General features: G+C 42.7%; 1 protein-coding gene across 1 annotated transcript in view; it reads right to left on the bottom strand.

The window, feature by feature from the left end:
* upb1 (ureidopropionase, beta) overlaps positions 1-24,911 on the bottom strand; it is a 435,926-nt gene that overhangs the window by 397,653 nt on the left and 13,362 nt on the right. The window contains exons 2-3 of the mRNA XM_060930788.1: positions 7,908-8,079; positions 7,675-7,762 (exon numbers count right to left, since the gene is read on the bottom strand). Coding sequence (XP_060786771.1) covers positions 7,675-7,762; positions 7,908-8,079 — 260 coding nt within the window. The remainder of the gene's footprint in view (positions 1-7,674; positions 7,763-7,907; positions 8,080-24,911) is intronic.

The raw sequence follows: 24,911 nt of genomic DNA, 5'->3' as shown, positions 1-24,911 counted from the left end.
GTGACCAATAGTAGTGGAGCATAGGGATCTGGCTGGTATGTAGGGACAGATCAGACTCTGGAAGTATACTGAGCCTAACCTCTTGACAGCCTGGTAAGCTAGCACCAATGTCTTAAATTTGATAACCAGTGCAGGTCAGCAAGCAGAGGGGTAACATGGGAAGAACGAGGGAGGTTATAGATCGGGTGAGCTGCAGCATTCTGGATGAGCTGCAGGGGTCTGATGGCAGATGCTGGAAGGCCAGCAAGGAGAGAGTTGCAGTAGTCCAAGAGGGAGAGGATCAGTGAACCGAGTAGAGTAAGTGGTGAGAAAAGGGCGGATCCTTCAGGTGTTGTAGAGGAGAAATCTACGCGTCCGGGTCCCTCCAGTGATGTTCACTGAGCAGGAGAGTCTGTTGTCAAACACAACCCCAAGGTTCTTTGTGCTGTGTGAAGGTAACCTAGAGATGTCCCCCAGGGAGATGACGGCATTCTGGGTGGAGAGGATGGAGCAGGAATACAGAACACCTCCATCTTGCCTGGGTTGAGCTTCAGGTGATGGTTGTACATCCAGCTCTGGATGTCATGCAGATACGCAGAGATGCGAGAGGAGACTTGTGTGTCAGAAGGAGGAAAAGAGAGAAACAGTTGAGTGTCATCAGCAGAACAGTGGTAGGACAGACCAGGAGGAGAGATAATCAGGCCGAGAGACTGGGTGTAGAGGGAGAAAAACTGAACCTTGAGGGACACCAGTGGTACAGTAAGTGAGCATGGTGCTGATACAGTACCAGACCAGGTAACCTGGAAGAAGCAACCAAAGAGGTAGAACTTGAACCAGTCTAGGGTTGTCTTCTGCAGATCCCCAGAGCTGACAAGGATGACAGGAGGATGGGGTGATCAACAGTGTCAAATGCAGCAGAAAGGTCAAGGAGAGGTAAGGCAAAAGGCAAAAGTCCAAATAAACAAAACAAAGTCAAAACCAGAGCGCTAACATAGAATGACAGGCTTGGTATAATCAGACACTAGGTATTGCATGGAGTTCACAAAGTCTGTACGAGTTCAGAGTATTTATATGTATGCGCTCTGATTACCCTCTAATCTGGAACAGGAGCATAGTGATTAGTCTTTGTGGCATGCAATGTACACTCAGAGCGCAAATGCACATGGACATGAATGGCAGTTTGTGGTGTGCCAAGCGCAAATGCACACAAATGTGACATATTAACAAATGAAATGAAGTTGACCAGAAAAAACATGAAATATCTTGGGTTCATACTGTCTGCAATAAACTATAAGACAAAGTAAATTTAGAAATCAAATGCTCTAATTTTTTTTATTTGCATTTTCCATACCGTCCCAACTTTTTGGGGTTGTATAATATTTTTAACTGTACCTCAGTCTTAGTATACTTATCATTACCGAAATCATCAACCTCATTTCTGAAATTGATGTATTATGAGCGCAACAATTGTTCTTTTAAGGCTAATTGAATTAATAGGAAAAAACAGTAGTTTGCTTTTAAATGCATGTCCAGAATGCATACACTATGTTCTTTCAGGTTTGACACATCATTTTGAAAATATCAGGTTTCCTTGAAATACCAAAAATATTAGCTTGTAGATTTCAGAAGGTGTTGCAGTAATGAGAGAAATCGATCAAAATGAAATAAAAATACTAATTTAAAAATCTATATTATTGCAGAGTCTCAAGTAACTGTGCATGACTTAAATAAAATTTTAAAAATGTGAAAATCTATGAGCTTTCCTAATAGTCTTGATATTTTCAGTCTGTTGCAATAATGAGATTAAGAACTTGTTTTGGAATATATGCTCAAAAAGGCATTTGTAGCAGCGAGGGTGTGGTTGAGCATCAACTGTGAACAACAAGGAGTCAAAACCAGAGCGGCTACAAACCTGTAGCAGCAGGTAACATGTGATGAGGCACACCTGTGTCTAATTACTGACTGTCTATTAATGTGTCTGTGTGTCTTTCAGATGGCCAGTACAGAGAGAGAGCTGGATCTCCCCACATGTGTGTCTGTGTGTGAACATTAAAACCACTGAAAAGTGTATTTAGGATAAAAAGCACACCTTGAATTGCAGCATCTGTCTCCAGTTCCTCATTGCCCACTCTGATAAAGTTGTTACACTGGTGCCAAAACCCAGGACTTGAGGAACAAATACCGGCATAGAGTCCAAACTAGTCAGGGAGGTCTTCCATACCCTTACTGCTGACCTCCAACATCAGCACCAAGAGCCGTTCACCCTGTCCAGCAAGCAAGAGCAGCACTTCCAGGTCCTGTGCACAGCCCAGCGAAGAACCAACAGGTGCTACGAAGCTTGGTCCAGTCAGCAGGTACTCTAGCAGTCACTCCTGAAGCCAGCGTTCCTGTGCAGCTGGTCAAGATGGGGCCACAGGACAACACAAGCTTTCCTCGAGCTGTTCAAGCATGTCGCAGAGGCAAGCTTGTGGCCAACCTCGCAGTGGGTGGCTCGCCTACTGCCACTCCTGTCGAGGGAAGCACAGCTCAAGGCTCAGCAGCTCCCGGCCACCAGCATGCTGGAGTACCCGGACCTGAAGCAAGCTGTACTGCAATGAGTCAGCCACAGCCCAGAAGAACATTGCCAGTGGTTCCATGTGCTGGCCTGCAGCAAAGTCGGCCACCCATTTGTGTTTGCACAGCTGCTCCAAGAAGCTTGCTGACTGTGGTTGTGGGCAGGCGAGTGCGACATGGAGGACATAATTAACCATGTGATGCTGGAGAAGTTTGTCGCCCAACTGATGAGTGATATTTTGATGTGGATCCAGTGTCACCATGTGGCATCACTGGAGGAGGCAGTCCAGCTGGCAGAGGAACACCTGGCGGTGTTTGTGGAGCTTCCCTTCCTTTCTCTTGCTCACTTTCACCTTGTCCCTCTCCCTCTTCTTCTCTCTCTCTCTCTCTCTCTCTCTCTCCCCTTGCCCCTTCCTTACCCCAGCCCCGTGGAAATGGAAGACAATTCCTGAAACCCGCTCCCCACACTCATGTTTCTCCTCTCCCTTCTCCTTTTGTATCTGTGCTGCCATTAACCCCCTTTCTCTCTCCAGAGGTGGACTCATCCATGCCTACCAGAACCGGGACTGAGCCTAGGCAGGTCTGTCAGCACAGCGGGAAGGCTGGGACTTCCCAGAATCAGCGCTTCCACAAGGAGGTGGGGCTACTGATTCGCATTCCTGAAGCACCGCAGGCTTCCCCTGATCGAGTAAGAATGTACAGAGTCTCTGAGTATTCAAGGGGGTACACATCAGGCTTTGGTGAATTATGGTTGTAATCAGATCTCCATGCATCAAAGCCTAATTCAATGCAGGGCACTGGGAAATGCACAACTGATCAGGTGGTGTGATACATGGTGATATGCATAAATATCCGCTAATGCCTGTCACTATTTCAATTCCGGGGAGAAAAACAGTGTGGAGGCAGCGGTTAGTCTGAGCCTCACCCATCCACTTATCCTGGGAACAGATTGGCCGGGGCTTAAAACATTAATAAAACAGTTAGTAGTGGGTGGGTCCTGCAGTAGTACATCACGGGGGAATCCTGCTGCAACATTCGCTGGGGAGGCAGTCCCAGGGTTGTCCAAGTCAGCTCTGCATCATGATGACACAGAGTGGAGAGGGCCCTCCTTTCTCTCTGGGGAATCCCTTGGGGGATTTCCCATTGGAACAGACAAGACAAGTCTCTGAGACACACTTTTGACCAAGAGAAAGCAATTGATGGCTAACCCTTCCAACCTAACACTGCGCTTTCCTTTTCCTATTTTTGTATTATTAAGGATAGGCATAGGACACTCAAGTGACACAGGACACTCAAACTAAGGAAGAGACGACACAGTTATTGGTCCTGAGAAGTCACAGCGAACTTTTATTCCATGCGATTTATTATAATCTTATGGCTGGACACTTGGGACAGGATACAACGCTAAATCGTCTGATGGCTTGTTTCTACTGGCCACTGATTTGCGCTGATGTCCGTAGATGGTGTGCAGCTTGTCGCGAATGCCAGCTGGTAAATCCAGTGGCCAGACCAAAAGAGACATTGTGCCTGTTATCATTAATCAAGATGCCCTTCAAAAGATTTGGCATGGATCTCATTGAGCCATGAGATCAATCTGCATGCGGGTATTGTTTTGTGTTAGTCATAGTGGATTATGCAACACGATACCTGGAAGTAGTGCCTCTTTGCAATATCTCAGCATGTGGTGTTATGGAGGTACGCTTCTGTGTTATCTCCCAACTCGGGATTCCAAAAGAAATCTTGATTGATCAAGGCACTACATTGATGTCATTCACACTATGCAAATTATACGAATTACTGGGGATCAAATTGATTCGTACTAGTATTTATCATCCACAAACTGACAGGCTGGTTGAACGATTTAACCAAACACTTAAAAACAATTTGTAAGTTCGGTCATGGGGACACTAAAAACTGGGATAGGTGGTGAGACCCTCTATGGTTTGCAGTGTGCGAGGTCCTGCAAGCTTCCACTGGGGTTTCCCCATTTGAATTAATTTATGGGCATAAATCCTGTGCTGTCTTAGACATCATTAGAGAAAAGTGGGAGGAGGGGCCTTCTCAAAGCAAACATAAGATTCAGTACATTCTTGACCTGAGGGCAACACTCTACACACTTAACCCACATAACCAAGGAGAATTTGTTACAGGTGCAAGAACGTCAATCCTGTCTGTACAACAGAGGCACATGGCTAAGAGAGTTTGAACCAGAAGATAAAAAGTGCTCATTTTACTGCCCGCATGAAGCTCAAAATTACTCTCCAAGTAGAAAGGGCCCTTTGACGCCACACAGCGAATTGGGGAAGTCGACTATGAGGTCAAACATCCAGATAGAGGCGACACGTCAAATTTACCACCTCAATCTCCTAAAACTGTGGAGATAGACCTCAATGCTAAGGCTTCTGTCTTGTCTAATGTGTACATGACAATTCAAGAAGGCTAGATTATTCCCACTGACATCCTCCCAAGTGAAATTGACGTTGAGATCCACTGCATTGATGTGCTTAGAGAAGGCTTTGACCTCATGGGTTTTGATTTTAACCCAGGTGTCATCCACATATCTGAACCAGTGGCTGGGAGCAACTCCTGAAGCAGTCGAATCTGTTACAAAACGACTCCTTCAAGACAGCACCTTACTGGATAGAACGACCCTCACCACGGACTAGATTTGCACCCTGCTTGACCTCTGCCTGACCACCACCTATTTCCAGTTTAATGAAAGTTTCTACAGACAGAAGCATGGATGCGCCATGGGCTCACCGGTGTCCCCTATTGTGGCCAATCTATACATGGAGGAAGTGGAACATAAAGCTTTGACCACTTTTTCAGGAGTTGCTCCCAGCCACTGGTTCAGATACCATGTGGATGACACCTGGGTTAAAATCAAAACCCATGAGGTGGAAGCCTTCTCTAAGCACATCAATGCAGTGGATATCAACATCAATTTCACTCGGGAGGATGTCAGTGGGAATAATCTAGCCTTCTTGGATTGTGATGTACACATTAGACAAGACAGAAGCCTTAGCATTGAAGTCTACTGGAAACCCCCACACACAGATCAGTACCTCACAGGAGGACAGAGAGAACCAACAATCCATTGATCATCCCAATGACTCTCTAGGCCGTTCACATCCAGCCCCCAGTGACCCACACCAACAGGATGACTCAACGACACCTTAGGATTGCTTTTCATCCATGAGAGGATAAATACCTGATACTTCCTATTAGTCAGACAGAACTGAAGAAAGCCTTTGGGATGGGAGGTGAAACGTCTTCAAGAATCTTCAAGCAAGTCCAGTTGCTCTCATTTACCACCCACAGTTTATGGCCCAAATCACCCTGGTCCCCTGTGGATCTCTCACCATTCCAGAGAGCACAGGTTACCAGGTTGCAGGAGGAGCTCTGCAAGGTGTTCTAACCCCTCCCTGGTTGTACTGACCTTATAGAACACCACATTGAGATTCCCCCAGGGGTGGTGGTGCACAGCCACCTAGATCAGCTCCCCGAGCACAAGAAAAATGTGGTCTGAGATGAACTCCAAGCCATGCTTGAGATGGGGTAACTGAGGTGCCGCACAGTAACTGGAGCAGCCCGGTGGTCTTGGTTCCCAAGACTGATGGGTCAGTCCAGTTCTGTGTGTACTATAGGAATGTCAATGTGGTGTCTAAATTTGACACATAGCCAGTGCCTTGCATTGATGGACTGCTCAATTGGTTAGGCATGGCTCGCTTTTATTCGACACTGCATTTAACAAAGGGATACTGACTCCGTTATCCTGCAAGGAAATGGCCTTTTCTACTCCGTTTGGTTGACACCAATTTGTCACCCTACCTTTCAGGTTGTTTGGGGCCCCAGCAACATTTCAGCATCTCATAGACCAACATTTCAGCATCCCTACAAAGCGTATGCCGCTGCCTATTTAGATGACAATTATTTATAGTAATAATTGGCAGTGGGATTTACAACATCTCAGGGCTGTCCTGAGGTCGCTGAGGCATGTGGGGCTCACAGCAATTGCATAATTGCACAATTGCATTCTGCCAAAAAGACCCAAGATGAAAAAGGTGGTGAGGCAGTTCCTGGGGCTGCCCTCACTAAAAAGGGGGCACCAGATTCGTTCCAATGGACGGAGCCATGTGAATGGGCTTTTGCTCAGGTAAATTGGGTTTTGCTCAGGTTGTGTGGGGGCAGCCCACTGTTGCATTCTCCTAACTTTTCTCCCCCTTTTGTTTTGTAGAGCGATGCATCAGACAGAGGGCTGGGGGCCATTGTGTCCCATGTGACACAGGGGGAGGAGTGCCTGGTGTTGTATATCACATGCAAGTTCTCCATGCGAGAGTCAAAGTACAGCACCATAGAAAAGGAGTGTCTGGCCATCAAGTGGGTGGTCCTCACTCTCCAGGCTACCTGCTAAGATGCCCATTCATCCTCTGTTCCAACCATGCCCCACTCAAGTGGCTCCACTGCATGAAGGATGCCAACACATGGATCACTTGTTGGTATCTGGCCCTTCAGCCCTTTAAATTTGAGAAGGTCGACAGGCTGGGGATGCAGATGGTGGTGGTGGATTACCTCTCCCACCTGGGGGGGGGTCAGGTCAGCTCTAGGATGGATGGCTCCCTGGCCTGAGTCGGCTGGTGGGGGTATGTGGCAGCGAGGGTGTGGTCAAGCACCAGCTGTGAACGGCGAGGAGTCAGGTTGCACCAGCAGGTAACATGTAATGAGGTACACCTGTGTCTAATTACTGGCTGTCTATCAACCTGTGTCTCTGTGTGTTTTTCAGATGGACAGTACTGAGAGAGAGAGAGAGAGAGAGAGAGAGAGAGAGAGAGAGAGCTGCATCTCCCCAAATGTGTGTCTATGTGTGAACATTAAAGTCACTGAAAAGTGTAGCAAAAAGCACACCTTGAACTGTGGCGTCTGTCTCCAGTTCCTCACTGCCCACTCTGATAAAATTGTGACAGTGTTAAATTGCCAGTAATGTTTTTATTTAATGCTCACAAACACTTCAGACCTTATTAATGACTTAATGACTAAAAAGGAAATTTGTTGATTCAATTCTTTTTAAAAATTTCATGTTTGAAATCTTTGAAACCAAGATTTCATGAGAATCATCTAAGCAGTGATTATGTAGGTACTCACTCCAGGCTTCCTGGAAGCAGACCATATTGACACCACAAATAGCAGCTACTTCCACTATCTCACCCACTCGCTTGTGTAGAGCAGTAATCTACAAAAAAAATGTTTAGACAATTAGTTAAAGGTTAAATTGATAAATCTATAACATGCTAGAAAATACTCCATTTATATTAAGAGATTAATTTGCCAGAGTGAGGGAGTGATATTAAAATATGGTTAGGTTACTTCTGTCTTACTTGGTCAATTACAGGAGCATCAGTGGGAAGAATGATCTTGTTTTGGATGAGTCCCACCCGGACAACTCTAGGTGCCCTGAGCTGCTCTGGTGCTGCCTCAAAAACATAACCCTGCAGATCAAAATCCCTCTCCAGTGCTGCATCCAGTGCAGTCTGAGGTAGGATTAACTTCCTGGGAATAATTAGGGCTTTCTTTAATAAGAATGATAAATTCATAAGTGAAAAAACCCCACAAGAATTAAAACTCTGTTACAATGAATGATTGATTATATTAATTTAATCCCAATAACAAATCTTAAAATTACTTTTGTAAAGTCATAGCAATTTGACAGTGTTTACACAGAAGCTGCAATTGAGGTGTTCACAATGCTTGCTTGTCTTTTAACTTTCATAATATTTCCAGGTTCTCACACATACACCAACTAAACACAGTAAAAGCCTGTGCTAAAATTGTGTCATAAAAGTGCATCAAGAATCAATGTATCTACACTTGAAAAGAGAATCGAGGGGTCTATTTGATCTTAGATCAGATTAGATTTTTAAAAATGTCGAATTTTAAATTGAGTCCTTGTGGCAATTTTGTGGAAATTATTTGTGTAAATGTTGTTTAAAATGTTTGGACAATGTTTTTAAGAATGAAATAGTTTTGTGTGAGGAATTCTAAACAGAGAGGCTACTGAATGAATGTAATCTAATGCAAATAAGTTATTTCCAAATGAACATCTGGTACTGGTATGCAGTGTTCGTGGTTAACCATGCAAAGAGCTTATTTTATATTTGCAAAGACAAATATAAAAAAAACTTATTTTATTTCTATCTAAAACATCCTGATTCCATACTTTGCTAAATAGACCAATAAATATTTTAAGATTAGCCAGGGATGTGATTTGGGGCTGGTGAAATTATCTGAAAATTTTAGCCGGGGGTCTGGGGGCCGCAGGCCCTCAGCTGGTCCAGGGCAGCGCCCTGGTGGGGGGACAAGGGGGGGAAGCCCCCCGAAGCTCCTGGGTTTTGGGGTTTTCTGACTTAAAAATTGTACTAAAATGGCAAGCAAACACAAAAAAAAAAAAAACACTTGTCATGATTAACAAATTCAAGCCAATTTAATGGTCAACATGCAACTCTGACACACACACACACACACACACTCTCGCTCACTCTCTCTCTCACTCACACGCACTCTCACTCGCGCACACTCTCTCTCACGCGCGCGCTCTCACTCGCGCTCTCACTCGCGCTCGCGCGCGCACCCCCTCTCTCACTCACACGCGCGCACTTTACGCTCGATCACGGAGGCTGCCATCTTTCAACTCTGTTTGAAGCGAGCTTACGTACAGCTATCTAACAAGCGCGTTCATTGGTTGTTACAGAGCGACGGGCCAATCACGTACCTCGTTTCATCTCAATGACGGAATTGCGTAAATGACGTAATTACGTCAATGAGATGAAACGAGGTATGTGATTGGCCCATCGCTCTGTAACAACCAATGAATGCGCTCGCTTCAAACAAAGAGTTGAAAGATGGCAGCCTCCGTGATCGAGGCGTAAAGATGCAAATCCGAGGCTGCCATCTTTCAAACAAAGTCGGAACGAATAGGATACGAATGTAGATTTGAGGGAAAAAAATCGGAAACATTTTTTTTTTCAAGTTTTGAGGTGAAAAAAGCGGAATTCCGCGAATTCGCGGAAAAAAATCACATCCCTGTTAGCTTTTATTTAAATTAACTAACTACTATAAAAAGCAATAAAAAACAATCTGTGATTTGTTAATTCACATGGACATTTACTTAACTGACAAAAGTACAAAGAAGAGATTTTCAGTTGTTTTACTGACCAACTTAATTGTATTTCTGTCAGAACCACTTTCATCAAGGAATATTATTCACATTGCAATAGCAACAAGTTGCATTTGGCACATGGCTCTGTTCTGGGACCTCCCTGCCCTACCACATGCACATGTGGAAAGCCTTGAGGAAGGGAGAGCACCTCCCTGTCCTTCCATGTGCCTGCGGGCAATGGCTAAAGAAAAGAAAAAGCACAACTTTATTCATCACATACTTGTGAAATTCCTCTCTGCATTGAACCCATCTGAAGCAGTGAACACACACATGCACACACACGTGAGCAATGAGCACACACACATACCTAGAGCAGTGGGCAGCCATGCTAACAGCGCCCGGGGTGGAGTTGGGAATTAGGTGCCTCGCTCAAGGGCACCTCAGCCCAAGACCGTCCCATATAAAGCAGGGAGGGTGGCAGCGATGGAAATGACCTGGATTAGGGGACCTCCCTGCCCTTCCATATGCCTACATGGAAAGCCATGAGGCAGGGAGAGTACCTCCCTGCCCTTCCATGTGCCTGCATGGAACGGCTAAGCAGGGACGGCGACAGAAGCAGAAATGGCATGGATTAAGTCAGACAGCAAGAAAGGGTGAGAGTTGGAGTGGAGGTGGGCTGCAAAATGGCTTGCAGAGATAGCAGCAAAGGTAGGCAGGTTAAAGCAGCTTAACTAAGGTGCTCTATGAGAGATTTGCCAATAGAGTGCATAGAAGGGAATCAACTGGGCTGACAGCTGATATGGGCTGGCTTGAGATCAGATGCAGTCAGCTGATGTGGCTGGGATTGAGGGCTGAGCATGACTTTTTGGTTTTTGTGTGTTGAATACTATGGCGAACAGGTTGAGAGCATCCTGTAAATCATCTTGTACATATGATGCATGTTTTGTGAATAAATGGTTTCTACCAGTGAGCACAATACCATTTAATCTGTCACACATGGTGTACAGGAGAATATATAAGAGAATATATATATATATATATATATATATATATATATATATATATATATATATATATAAAAAAGGGATGGCGAAAACTAAAAAAAAATCTTGACCGACCACCGAGCCTCATTAGCCGGTTAACCTATGAGTTTAAACAGGGATGCAAACGGCGCGCCTTTTTCACGGCTGAATTGTGCAGATCCGATTTTTTTTTTGGGGGGGGGGGGGGGGGGCGTTGGAGTGTCTGAATAAGTTACCTGCACAGCTTTCTGATTTACTGTTTTCTCTCTCATACGTCCTATGTTTCATGGACTGTAACGGCATTTGCTTATGTAGTAATTTTAATACAGAATTTACTCTGATGAAATTATTCAGACACTCCAACGCCCCCCCTAAAAAAAAAAAAAAAAAAAAAAAAATCGGATCTGCACGATTCAGCCGTGAAAAAGTCGGCATCTGCGCCTTTAGTTTGTGTGGAGAGATATGATCTGCAATAACATGCATTGTTAGCTACAGACCGAAACATTTCAGAATGCACTGGCCAAGGCAGGACTAAACTCGATGTGCCTTCTAATAATAATTAAAAAAAAAAAAAACAATATTAATTTGTAAGCTAAAAAGCCTGCGTCTACACTTTTTTCTTTCGCCGAGTGGCAGCTGTGTTCAATTGGGGCGGGACATGACTGAATGGGTGTTTCTGATTTGTCAGCTGTCTTTAACTGGGGCGGGAGGGCGGGACATGACTGAATGGGTGTTTCTGATTTGTCAGCTGTCGTCCTTACACCACATGGCATGCCCCAAGCGTTTACAACACAGAATTCCAGGTTCTCTGCTCCAAAATCGGCAGCTTCAAAACGATTGATTTTTTTTTTTTTTAACCGACAACCCAAAAAAAATTAACCGGTTGACGTTGATTCGGTCAACCACTGGTCAAACGGTCATCGGTTAACATCCCTATATACACATACATACATACACACACACACACACACACACATTATATACAACCCCGATTCCAAAAAACTTGGGACAAAGTACAAATTGTAAATAAAAACGGAATGCAATAATTTACAAATCTCAAAAACTGATATTGTATTCACAACAGAACATAGACAGCATATCAAATGTCGAAAGTGAGACATTTTGAAATTTCATGCCAAATATTGGCTCATTTGAAATTTCATGACAGCAACACATACAAAAAAGGAACAGCTGGAGGACCAAATTGCAACTCATTAGGTCAATTGGCAATAGGTCATTAACATGACTGGGTATAAAAAGAGCATCTTGGAGTGGCAGCGGCTCTCAGAAGTAAAGATGGGAAGAGGATCACCAATCCCCCTAATTCTGCACCGACAAATAGTGGAGCAATATCAGAAAGGAGTTTGACAGTGTAAAATTGCAAAGAGTTTGACCATATCATCATCTACAGTGCATAATATCATCAAAAGATTCAGAGAATCTGGAAGAATCTCTGTGCGTAAGGGTCAAGGCCGGAAAACCATACTGGGTGCCCGTGATCTTCAGGCCCTTAGACGGCACTGCATCACATACAGGCATACTTCTGTATTGGAAATCACAAAATGGGCTCAGGAATATTTCCAGAGAACATTATCTGTGAACACAATTCACCGTGCCATCCGCCGTTGCCAGCTAAAACTCTATAGTTCAAAGAAGCCGTATCTAAACATGATCCAGAAGCGCAGACGTCTTCTCTGGGCCAAGGCTCATTTAAAATGGATTGTGGCAAAGTGGAAAACTGTTCTGTGGTCAGACGAATCAAAATTTGAAGTTCTTTATGGAAATCAGGGACGCCGTGTCATTTGGACTAAAGAGGAGAAGGACGACCCAAGTTGTTATCAGCACTCAGTTCAGAAGCCTGCATCTCTGATGGTATGGGGTTGCATTAGTGCGTGTGGCATGGGCAGCTTACACATCGGGAAAGACACCATCAATGCTGAAAGGTATATCCAGGTTCTAGAGCAACATATGCTCCCATCCAGATGTCTCTTTCAGGGAAGACCTTGCATTTTCCAACATGACAATGCCAAACCACATACTGCATCAATTACAGCATCATGGCTGCGTAGAAGAAGGGTCCAGGTACTGAACTGGCCAGCCTGCAGTCCAGATCTTTCACCCATAGAAAACATTTGGCGCATCATAAAACGGAAGATACGACAAAAAAGACCTAAGACAGTTGAGCAACTAGAATCCTACATTAGACAAGAATGGCTTAACATTCCTATCCCTAAACTTGAGCAACTTGTCTCCTCAGTCCCTAGATGTTTACAGACTGTTGTAAAGAGAAAAGGGGATGTCTCACAGTGGTAAACATGGCCTTGTCCCAACTTTTTTGAGATGTGTTGTCATGAAATTTAAAAATCACCTAATTTTTCTCTTTAAATGATACATTTTCTGTTTAAACATTTGATATGTCATCTATGTTCTATTCTGAATAAAATATGGATTTTTGAAACTTCCACATCACTGCATTCCGTTTTTATTTACAATTTGTACTTTGTCCCAACTTTTTTGGAATCGGGGTTTTGTGTATATATATAAAATTTTACACACACACACACACACACACACACACACACAAAATTAGAGGAATTATGAAGTAGATGAAACACACTTCTTGCAACTCCAACCTTTAATTGAAATAAATGTATAAAATTCAGAGAAAAACAAACCCCTCTTCAACAAATAATTATTTTTAACAAAAAACACAATGTGCCACTATTACTGGCATCCTTGCATTTAATACTTTGTACAACCTCCCTTTGCTTATAAAACAGCACCGAGTCTTCTCCTCCAACATTTTGCAAGGTTGGAGAATACAGAGCAGGGAATCTAAGACCATTCCTCTTGACATAATCTTTCCAGATCATCCAGGGTTCTTTCCTTTTATGCCAACCCCATCTTGAGTCTTTATTGCCAAAAAACTCCATTTTTGTGACATCAGACCATAGAACACAGTTCCAGTCAAAATTGTGGTAGCATTTCGCAAACGTCAGGTGCTTATATTTTCGGTTAATGAACAGAAAAGGCTTTTTTCTGACATACCTTCCAAATAATCTGTTGGCATGGTGGTGGCGTCTGGTGGTGGTTTTGGAGACTTGGAAACCCTACGATTTTACTTTTTCTTGTAATTCACCAAGTCATCCTCGGGGATTTTTTTGCCTCTCTTACCATCCTCCTCACTGAACTTGGGGGCAAAACCAACTTGGTCCTCTTCCAGGCAATGTTGTAACAGTTGCAGTTAGTGTCCACTTTATTATAGCCCTAACAGTAGAAATAGACATTTTCAGGTGAGTAGCTATTTTTTTAATAACCATTCCCTGACTTACGAAGGTCAACATTCGTCTCCCTCATTTGGTTTGTGTGTTCTCTTATCTTTCCCATGTTGATGGGTGACTAAGTGAATTTGGGCCCTGTGTCACCTCATATTTGTAGTCCGAGTTAATCAGGAAGGCATGTATCACAGCTTGAAAGTTCCTGCATCCTCCAATCAATGCAAAAATGTACAAGTTAAATGGGAAATATGCTTCAGTTACACTGTGTTCACTACAGTGGTGCTTGAATGTTTGTGAACCCTTTAGAATTTTCTATATTTCTGCATAAATATGACGTAAAACATCATCAGATTTTCACACAAGTCCTAAAAGTAGATAAAGAGAACCCAGTTAAACAAATGAGACAAAAATATTATACTTAGTCATTTATTTATTGAGGAAAATAATCCAATATTACATATTTGTGAGTGGCAAAAGTATGTGAACCTCTAGGATTAGCAGTTAATTTGAAGGTGAAATTAGAGTCAGGTGTATTTCAATCAATGGGATGACAAATCAGGTGTGAGTGGGCACCCTGTTTTCTTTAAAGAACAGGGATCTATCAAAGTCTGATCTTCACAACACGTTTGTGGAAGTGTAACATGGCACAAATGAAGGAGACTTCTGAGGATCTCAGAAAAAGCATTGTTGATGCTCATCAGGCTGAAAAAGGTTACAAAACCATCTGTAAAGAGCTTGGACTCCACCAATCCACAGTCAGACAGACTGTGTACAAATGGAGTAAATTCAAGACCATTGTTACCCTCCCCAGGAGTGGTCGACCAACAAAGATCACTCCAAGAGCAAGGCATGTCATAGTCGGCAAGGTTACAAAGGATCCCAGGGTAACTTCTAAGCAACTGAAGGCTTCTCTCACATTGGCTAATGTTAATGTTCATGAGTCCACCATCAGGAGAACACAGAACAACAGTGGTGTGCATTGCAGGATTGCAAGGAGAAAGCCACTGCTCTCCAAAAAGAACATTGCTGCTTGTCTGCAGTTTGCTAAAGATCATGTGGACAAGCCATAAGGCTTTTGGAAAAATGTTTTGTGGACAGATGAGACCAAAATAGAACCTTTTGGTTTAAATGAGAAGCGTTATGTTTGGAGAAAGGAAAACACTGCATTCCAGCATAAGAACCTTATCCCATCTGTGAAACATGGTGGTGGTAGTATCATGGTTTGGGCCTGTTTTGCTGCATCTAGGCTAGGACGGCTTGCCATCATTGATGGAACAATGAATTCTGAATTATACCAGCAAATTCTAAAGGAAAATGTCAGGACATCTGTCCATGAACTGAATCTCAAGAAAAGGTGGGTCATGCAGCAAGACAACGACCCTAAGCACACAAGTCGTTCTACCAAAGAATGGTTAAAGAAGAATAAATTTAATGTTTTGGAATGGCCAAGTCAAAGTCCTGACCTTAATCCATTCGAAATGTTGTGGAAGGACCTGAAGCAAGCAGTTCATGTGAGGAAACCCACCAACATCCCAGAGTTGAAGTTGTTCTGTATGGAGGAATGGGCTAAAATTCCTCCAAGCTGGTGTGCAGGACTGATCAACTAAATGGTTCCCAGAACCATTTAGTTGCAGTTTTTGCTGCACAAGGGGGTCACACCAGATACTGAAAGCTAAGGTTCACATACTTTTGCCACTCACAGATATGTAATATTGGATCCATCCATCCATTATCTGTAGCCACTTTTCCTGTTCTACAGGGTCGCAGGCAAGCTGGAGCCTATCCCAGCTGACTATGGGCAAGAGGCATGGTACACCCTGGACAAGTCACCAGGTTATCACAGGGCTGACATAGAGACAAAATCATTCACACTCACATCACCGGTCAATTTAATGCCACCAATTAACCTAACCTGCATGTCTTTGGACTGTTGGGGAAACCGGAGCACACCCATGGGGAAAACATGCAAACTCCACACAGAAAGGCCCTCGCCGGCTGCGAACCCAGGACCTTCTTGCTGTGAGCCAACAGTGCTGACCACTACACCACCATGACACCCCAGTAATATTGGATCATTTTCCTCAATAATTAAATGAACAAGTATAATATTTTTGTCTCATTTGTTTAACTGTGTTCACTTTATCTACTTTTAGGATTTGTGTGAAAATCTGATGTTTTACGTCATATTTACACTACCGTTCAAAAGTTTGGGGTCACCCAGACAATTTTGTGTTTTCCATGAAAAGTCACACTTTTATTTACCACCATAAGTTGTAAAATGAATAGAAAACCTAGTCAAGACATTTTTCTGGCCATTTTGAGCATTTAATCGACCCCACAAGTGTAATGCTCCAGAAACTCAATCTGCTCAAAGGAAGGTCAGTTTTATAGCTTCTCTAAAGAGCTAAACTGTTTTCAGCTGTGCTAACATGATTGTACAAGGGTTTTCTAATCATCCATTAGCCTTCTGAGGCAATGAGCAAACACATTGTACCATGAGAACACTGGAGTGATAGTTGCTGGAAATGGGCCTCTATACACCTATGTAGATATTGCACCAAAAAACAGACATTTAGTAGAATTTAGCTAGAATAGTCATTTACCACATTAGCAATGTATAGAGTGCATTTCTGATTAGTTTAAAATGATCTTCATTGAAAAGAACAGTGCTTTTCTTTCAAAAATAAGGAAATTTCAAAGTGACCCCAAACTTTTGAACGGTAGTGTCTGCAGAAATATAGAAAATTTTAAAGGGTTCACAAACTTTCAAGCACCACTGTATGTGCTCCAGTGCTTGCTGATGTTCTGGCTGACATATTTAATTTATCCCCTTCATTAGCCACAATCCCCACCTGCTACAAAACAACCACCATCATTCCACTGCCGAAAAAGAGCAAAACTAACTGCCTGAATGATTACCAGCCCGTTGCGTTAACGCCTGTAGTGATGAAATGCTTTGAGAGAATCATCATGAGCCACATTCAGACATTCATACATGATACACTAGACCCCCTACAGTTTCCATACAGACCAAACAGGTTGGCGGAGGATGCAATCAACACAGCACTGCATACGGTTCTCACGCACCTTGAGAACAAGGACTGCTATGCCCAACTACTGTTCACTGACTATTGAGGTATTTCACCCACGTGACCAAGTCACGTGACGCAGCCATTTTGGACGGCAACGCTTAAGTCCTTCAGTGCAAGGCGGTATGAGATGGTGGAGACCATTGCACATTTTAACAAGAAAGTAAGCTGTGATTCGTGTTAAATTGGATCTGTCTTTTATCACAAAACACTGTACCCAGCCTTGGTATGGAGCCCTGTTTATTTATTTCTGTGTCCCGTTTCTTTCTAGCCTCTGTTATTGTGTTTTATGTCTGATGTCTGCTACATGCAACCCTAGACAAATTAACACTGCCTTGTTTCACTGCTCAGATGGGTTAACAAACACTGACCCATTTACTTTTTGCTGAACAACGTTGGTAAGTGTGTGAGTGTGTTTATGTGTATGTCTATTGTGTACATGTTTAGTGTGTGTATTCAAGTCCTGTTTTTCTTTTTTTGTATTGTCATTAGGACCCCCTTGAAAATGAGATGCCACATCTCAAGGGGTTATCCTCAAAATAAATAAATAAAAATTAAAATAGATCTCTTACATCTAAAGCGCTAATGGTTAATGAACTCATTACTGATCAGGAGTTTAATGTACTTTGTTTAACTGAAACATGGATTAAGCTAAATGAATATATAGCATTAAATGAAGCAAGCCCTCCTGGATACAGTTATATACACCAGCCTCGTCAAACTGGCAGAGGAGGAGGCGTTGCGGTTATTTATAATGATTATCTAGGTGCAACACAAAAACCTGGTTATACATTTAATACATTTGAAGTTCTTCATACTCATATAATGTATGTAGCCTCGAAAAATAAGTCTACCCAGTTAATTCCGTTACTTATTATTTACAGGCCCCCGGGGCCATATTCTGAGTTTCTTTCTGAATTTGCAGATTTTAATCTCAGATCTGGTTATTTTCTTCGACAAAGCTTTAGTTGTCTGAGATTTTAATATTCACTTTGATAACCCAGAAGACCCTTTAAAAACAGCGTTTTTGTCCATTTTAGATTCAGTAGGGATTAATCAGAATGTCACCCATAATGGTGGTCACACCCTTGATCTAATACTAACATTCAGGTTAAACAAGGGTGACCAGATTTCCCTAGTCTGAAACCGGGACACTTTTGCGCGCGACCATGCTCGTACACCTTTTTTTTTTACGTAAACGTGACACTCAGAGAGGTGCTCTTATTTTGTTGAAGCTCACATTTATCAACATCTCATATGAAATAAAACATAACAGGCATTTTGTTATCTAGTAGCATAGTGGTATACAGATCAGTTAAATTATGGTCAGACAACAGATTTTGTAATGGCTGAGAATAGGCCAGGCTATGTCCATAGGCCAAATTTAAACTGATTTATTTCACCTGTTTGTGAGAACACCAAGAAGAATGCATATGCACATGTAGGCTATATCTCTAAAATTGTATGCACTATAGCATGAACTTAAAAAGTAGATATGTGACCTCAACATAGTCTAGGTCAGAATCAACCTTACTAACCATTCCCCACAACTGAATGAATAAAGCAAGATGATGTGTACAAAAGTGAACACTTTAATGGAAGGTGCAACAAGCTGTTCAATATGGCCAAACTGTCAGAATGGTATGTTAAACAGAAACAAAAAGGAGACAAGTGATTTGAGAATATACACTACGGAAGCCGAGAGAGGCCCTTCATATAATCATTTTTTTTTATTCACCTTGTTATCCTGAGATAACGACATAATTAATTCAGGATCTCGAGAAAACACCACAACTAATTCGAGATTTCAAGAAAACAAAACCGTTATTCCGAGATCTCGAGAAAACAAAATCATTTCATGATCTCGAGAAAACAGCTGAGAAATGGTTAATTCAGGTGTGCCAAGAGACTTGTGATATGCTGACTTTGGGGCTATTTCTCATTCTGTATAGACGCAACTTTGGTCATTAGAATGTCTGGAATAATCGATCACCTAATAAGGCAATATTTTGATCAGGGGTTGACACAGGGAGAGACTGCATTAAGTCTTTTAATAAGGGATAATTTCAAAATTAGTCCGCGGCACCTCCGCAGAAGACTGGCCCGGCTTCGTCTCTACCGACGGAGATACAGTGATCCAGCTGAGATCATGAAATAATTGCTTTGTTTTCTCGAGATCACGGAATAACGGTTTTGTTTTCTCAAGATCTCGAATTAGTTGTGTTGTTTTCTCGAGATCCTGAATTAATTATGTCATTATCTCGGGATAACAAGGTGAATAAAAAAAGATTATATGAAGGGCCTCTCTCAGCAATAAAGGAGGAGGGGGGTGACAGCCCGAGGAAAGCCCCCACAGGAGCGCACAGTATTTGCAACATAAGCTACCCAACTCAGTACAGGAACAAAACAGTGTGCGCAGTAGGCTGCGTGCACATTGTTCTGCACCTCTCGGAGGAAGGGGTAGGTGACCTGTAAATCTTTGGAAAAGATACATTTTCTTTTCGGCATAATTGCTGCGGCATTATTGCGGCTAGCTGCTAGACAAAGAACATTCGCGCCAGTTAATGTTTATTTTATTGTTGCATGGCAACCCGTTCTGTTATCTGGAATAATGTGGCTAAATAAACACCCATGCCACAGGGCCAGGGGGCAGTAACCAGGAAAGTTTGCGATTCCTGTCAATTCATCATGCAGACATTTCTCCGCTAATGATTCCCACGCTGCTCAGTCGCAAACGTCGCGAGTGGCGAAAACCGGGACATATCCGTGTCCCAACAGACTTCTGTCGGGACTCGGGACACACAACCCCAAATCGGGACTGTCGGGACGTCTGGTCACCCTAGGTTAAACGTAAACAATATAGTCATACTTCCACAGTCTGAAGTTATCTCAGATCATTATCTCATCTCATTCAAACTATGCCTGAGTAATAATATATGCACCTCACCACGCTACTGTATTAAACGTACAGTCATGTCAACTACTGCACAGAGCTTTATAAATGATCTCCCAGAGTTATCAACTTTGATTGGGTCACTGTCAGCCCCTGCAGAACTTGATCAGGCAACTGAATGCTTAGAGTCAACATTCCGCAATACTTTAGGTAATGTAGCTCCTCTAAAAATGGTCAGAGACAAAAAATTAGCACCCTGGTATAATGATGACACTCGCACATTAAAACCGACCACTCGAAAATTGGAACGTAAATGGTGTCAAACAAAATTGGTAGTGTTCAAATTAGCATGGAAGGAGAGCTTCCTGAAGTATAGAAAAGCTCAGTGCTGCAAGATCAACATATCTCTCCTCCCTAATAGAAGATAACAAAATAATCCTAGATTCCTATTTAATACTGTAGCAAAATTAACCAGGAATAAGTCCACTATAGACACATGCACACCTGCAGTATATAATCGTCATGATTTCATGAATTTTTTTAATGACAAAATTGAGAAGATCCGACAAAAAATTCAAACTACTAATTTAAGGTCAGACAATGAAAGTGACCTTGTAGTTAACCATATAACTCTATCAGATCATCAATTAGAATGTTTTACTCCCCTTAAAGAAACTGAATTACTTTCAATAATCTCGACATCAAAAGCCTCAACTTGCGTACTAGATCCCTTACCTACACGTCTATTCAAACAGATAATACCTGAAGTAATTGAACCGCTTCTAAAAATAATAAATTCTTCTCTCACGATTGGCTATGTACCCAAATCCTTTAAACTAGCAGTTATCAAACCCGATTTAAAAAAAAAAAAAAAAAAAAAAAAAAAAAAAAAAAACTGACCTTGATCCCTGTCAGCTGTCCAATTATAGGCCAATATCAAACCTCCCCTTTATCTCCAAGATAGACTAGAAAATGTTGTGGGAGTTAAGGGAACGGCCCTCTCCTGGCTCAGCTCTTATTTAACTGATCGCTATCAGTATCTTGATATAAATGGTGATATTTCTAGAGGTACTGAGGTAAAGTTTGGTGTTCCACAAGGTTCTGTCTTGGGTCCACTGCTTTTTTCTCTGTATATGTTACCTCTGGGTGATATTATTCGTAAATATTCTATTAGTTTCCACTGTTATGCTGATGACACACAGTTGTACGTTTCTGCAAAACCTGATGAGAGACACCAGCTTAATAGAATTGAGGAATGTGTAAAGGACATTAGACACTGGATGCTTATTAATTTCCTTCTGCTTAACTCTGACAAGACTGAAGTACTTGTACTAGGACCACATACAGCTAGAAGTAAGTTTTCTGATTACACAGTGACTCTGGATGGCCTTTCTGTTTCTTCACGTGCAGCAGTAAAAGACCTCGGGGGTGATTATTGACCCCAGTCTTTCATTCGAAACTCACACTGATAACATTACCTGGATAGCTTTCTTTCATCTCCGAAATATTGCTAAGATAAGAAATTTAATGTCACTACATGACACGGAAAAACTAGTTCATGCTTTCGTTACCTCCAGGTTGGATTATTGTAATGCCTTACTGTCTGGATGTTCCAATAAGTGCATAAACAAGCTCCAGTTAGTTCAAAATGCAGCAGCAAGAGTCCTTACTAGAACTAGAAAATATGACCACATCACCCCTGTCTTATGCACACTGCATTGGCTCCCAATCAAATTTCGTATTGATTATAAAATACTACTATTGACCTTTAAAGCACTAAATGGTCTCGCACCACAGTACCTGAGTGAACTTCTGGTCCTTTATGACCCGCCATGCCTACTTAGATCAAAAGGTGCAGGCTATCTGCTGGTACCTTGTATAGTAAAGGCTACATCAACGGGCAGAGCCTTTTCTTACAAAGCCCCACAGTTATGGAACAGCCTTCCAAGTAATGTTCGGGAATCAGACACAGTGTCAGTGTTTAAGTCTAGGCTGAAAACATATCTGTTTAGTCAAGCCTTTTGTTCATGGTGTTTATGAGGTAAAGGTGTAGATCAGACAGAGTGTTTTGGTAAACTGGGATGTATGGATGCTGTCAGTCCCCACTCGCTTGCTCACTCGAGTTTGTTGACGGTGTAGTGGCTGGCTGCTTTATGTCCCAGGGCTCCCTCATGCCTGTGTTACCTTCTGGCTCTCGCCTTTTAGTTATGCTGTCATAGTTAGTTGCCGGAGTCCCTGCTTGTACTCAGTGCAATATGTACACTGTTCCTACTTATTCAGGTGACATTGGGCATACCTAACAACCTGTGTTTTCTTTCCCTCCCCCCCCCAAATCTGTCCCTCCGAGTTACATGGAGTCAACAGGAAGTTTTTTGGTGGAGAGAGTGGAGACCTCGACTGGCTATCGTAGCCTGCAGGGAATCGACCGTCAGACATTCTGTCGCATGTCCCAGACCCGGTGAAATGTAACTGAATTGTCTTGGCCAGCCCTAAGGGTCCCATCTGCATCCCATCATTGCTGAGGAGTGTGCTCCCATCACCCAATCAAGCATCCAGCCAGAACAGGTCATGATATTTTTTTAACCATATTAACATGCCATTGTTGTTTATTATGCCTGATGTCAAGACTCTCGTCTCTGCAAGCGTACCACACAGACTTAATACTTGTCATTTTTCGGGCATACCTAACAACCTGTGTTTTCTCTCCCTTCCCCAGTCTGTCCCTCTGAGTTACATGTCGGTCCTGGGATCGAGATGCTGACCTCTTCTGCCCCTCGGACCTGCCTGATCCATCCTGGTGCCCTGTGTCTGGTTGGAGTCTTATCGCATCGCTCCTGTGGAGGATGGCCCCATATGGACAGTTGAAAGTTACACCTGGAGGATGCTCTGGACTCTTACCTTTTACCTAGTCCCATCCTCACGCCTGAGGGTCGGGGACTATGGCAGCATCCAGTATCAGCCTCTTCCACTCCCTCCTGTCTCTGGCTCTGTGAGAACACTCTGCCAGTGATGTGCCCATCCAGTCTCGGATGTTGTCACCCCACCTCCTTCATGGTCTCCCACGGCTCCTCTTACCGTTGATGGTCCCTTGTAATATGCGAGTGGTGATGTTACCCGCTCTTGTGACATGACCAAAGTATTGGAGTTTCCACCTTTTTATGATGTTAAGTAGTGTTCTTCCCACTCCCAGCTCTTCTAACACAGAGTCATTTGTGTGATGGTCAGTCCAGCTGATACGCAGTATCTCCCTGTAGCATTTCATCTCCAGGGCCTGGATCCTGCGGATGTCACTGGCGTGTAGAGTCCATGCCTCACAGCCATAGGTTACCACAGGCCAGACAAGAGTCCTCAGCACTTTCAGTTTAGTGGCTTTCTTGAGGGCTCTGTCCTTCCAGATTACATCTAGACTTTGGAGGGCTGCTCGAGCTGTTCCTAGACGTATACTGATCTCGTGGCTACAGCTGGCTGTTTGTTCCATTGTGGACCCCAGGTACTTAAAACTAGAGACCTGTTGTAATTGTTCTCCTCTGCAGGTGGCTGTTAGTTGGATAGGTTCCTTGGTTATGGCCATTACTTTGGTCTTTTTGGTGCTGATTTCCAATTGGTACTCACTAGAGGTGCTGTCTGTGGAGTCCATCAGTTCCTGGAGTCCTTCCAGTGAAGTAGCTATCAGTGCTATGTCATCGGCAAAGCGGAGGTTGTTGATGATCCTGCCACTTACATTGACACCAATCGTGGGCTGTTCCTCTACAGATTCCCTTACAGACTCTTACAGTAATGCTTTTATGGCTGAGGACTACAGTTGACTTGCTAACTTTAGGACTGCAGTTGTCATGAACAGTTTTGCACTCAAGTTCCCATCAATGAAGAGTTACAACATCAATGAAACGGTCTTCATGTTAAAACTGTTAATGTTATAGTTATGCTGTCTGTTGTTGCCCAAATGAGGATGGGTTCCCTTTTGAGTCTGGTTCATACCTGCCAACCTTGAAAAAATTTGAGTAGAATTTTGCAACTTCATGAGTACCCCCCCTCGCGTCAACCTCACCCCAAGCCGGCGCGCATGCGCCCCCACAGACCACAACCAGCAGACCAAAAAACACACTTTCAATCCAGTTTTATTGATTGACCTTGGGAACATAGTCCAGTTTTGTAAAACATTCCTATTGATAGACTTTGGGAAACTGTTACTGATGGCTCTTGGGAACTTCCTTCCATTTTGAAAAGCACAACAAACATTAAATACATGTGCAAATGAAATGAAATTAAACCAGAGCCACTCTTTCAAAATAAGTAACACATTAAATTAATACAGTATGTAAAAAAGGCACTTTCAACACAAAACATGGTATGCACAAATTTCCCATGCAATAGGTTTAGACTTTTGCATTTTTTTAACATGTTGGAAGTGTATTGCATTATACAGTAAAAATATTGCATTATACAGTACACTGCAGTATTTTGTAGTATGCCTTTTTCATGTGCAAACTATTGCATTTGCATTCGAAATATTGCATTTACTGCAGTAATACTGTATAAAAAAAGCATTTGATACTGCAGTACCACGCATGTTTTTCATAAGAGGGATGACCAATTTTCGACTTCACATCATCTGCAAACATTCTAGGCTACCATTGACAGAAGTTACCGACTGCCCTTAAGATATACAACACGCTACGTTTTGTTGAGCACATAAATAAAGTGGTACTTATCATAGTGATTCAATGAGAGCACGAGAGGAATTGTAATCAGGTTTCGTTGGTTACCGCATCGAATATGCAACCTCGAGTGACGGCTTCGAAGTTAAATGAAGAACTAGCCTGTACTGTTGGTGTTGTAAATGCACAAAATAATGGCTAGGAAGCTCGAGTACACGTGAAACAACCGTTTCTGTTACAAATATAAAAACGACATCTCTAACCGACGTTTCAATCCCCGACTCGC

Source organism: Neoarius graeffei, chromosome 10, assembly GCF_027579695.1.
Source record: "Neoarius graeffei isolate fNeoGra1 chromosome 10, fNeoGra1.pri, whole genome shotgun sequence".
In the NCBI taxonomy this organism is placed as follows: Eukaryota; Metazoa; Chordata; class Actinopteri; order Siluriformes; family Ariidae; genus Neoarius; species Neoarius graeffei.
Note: the sequence above shows the minus strand (reverse complement) of the source record. Positions and strands in the feature narration are given on the sequence as shown.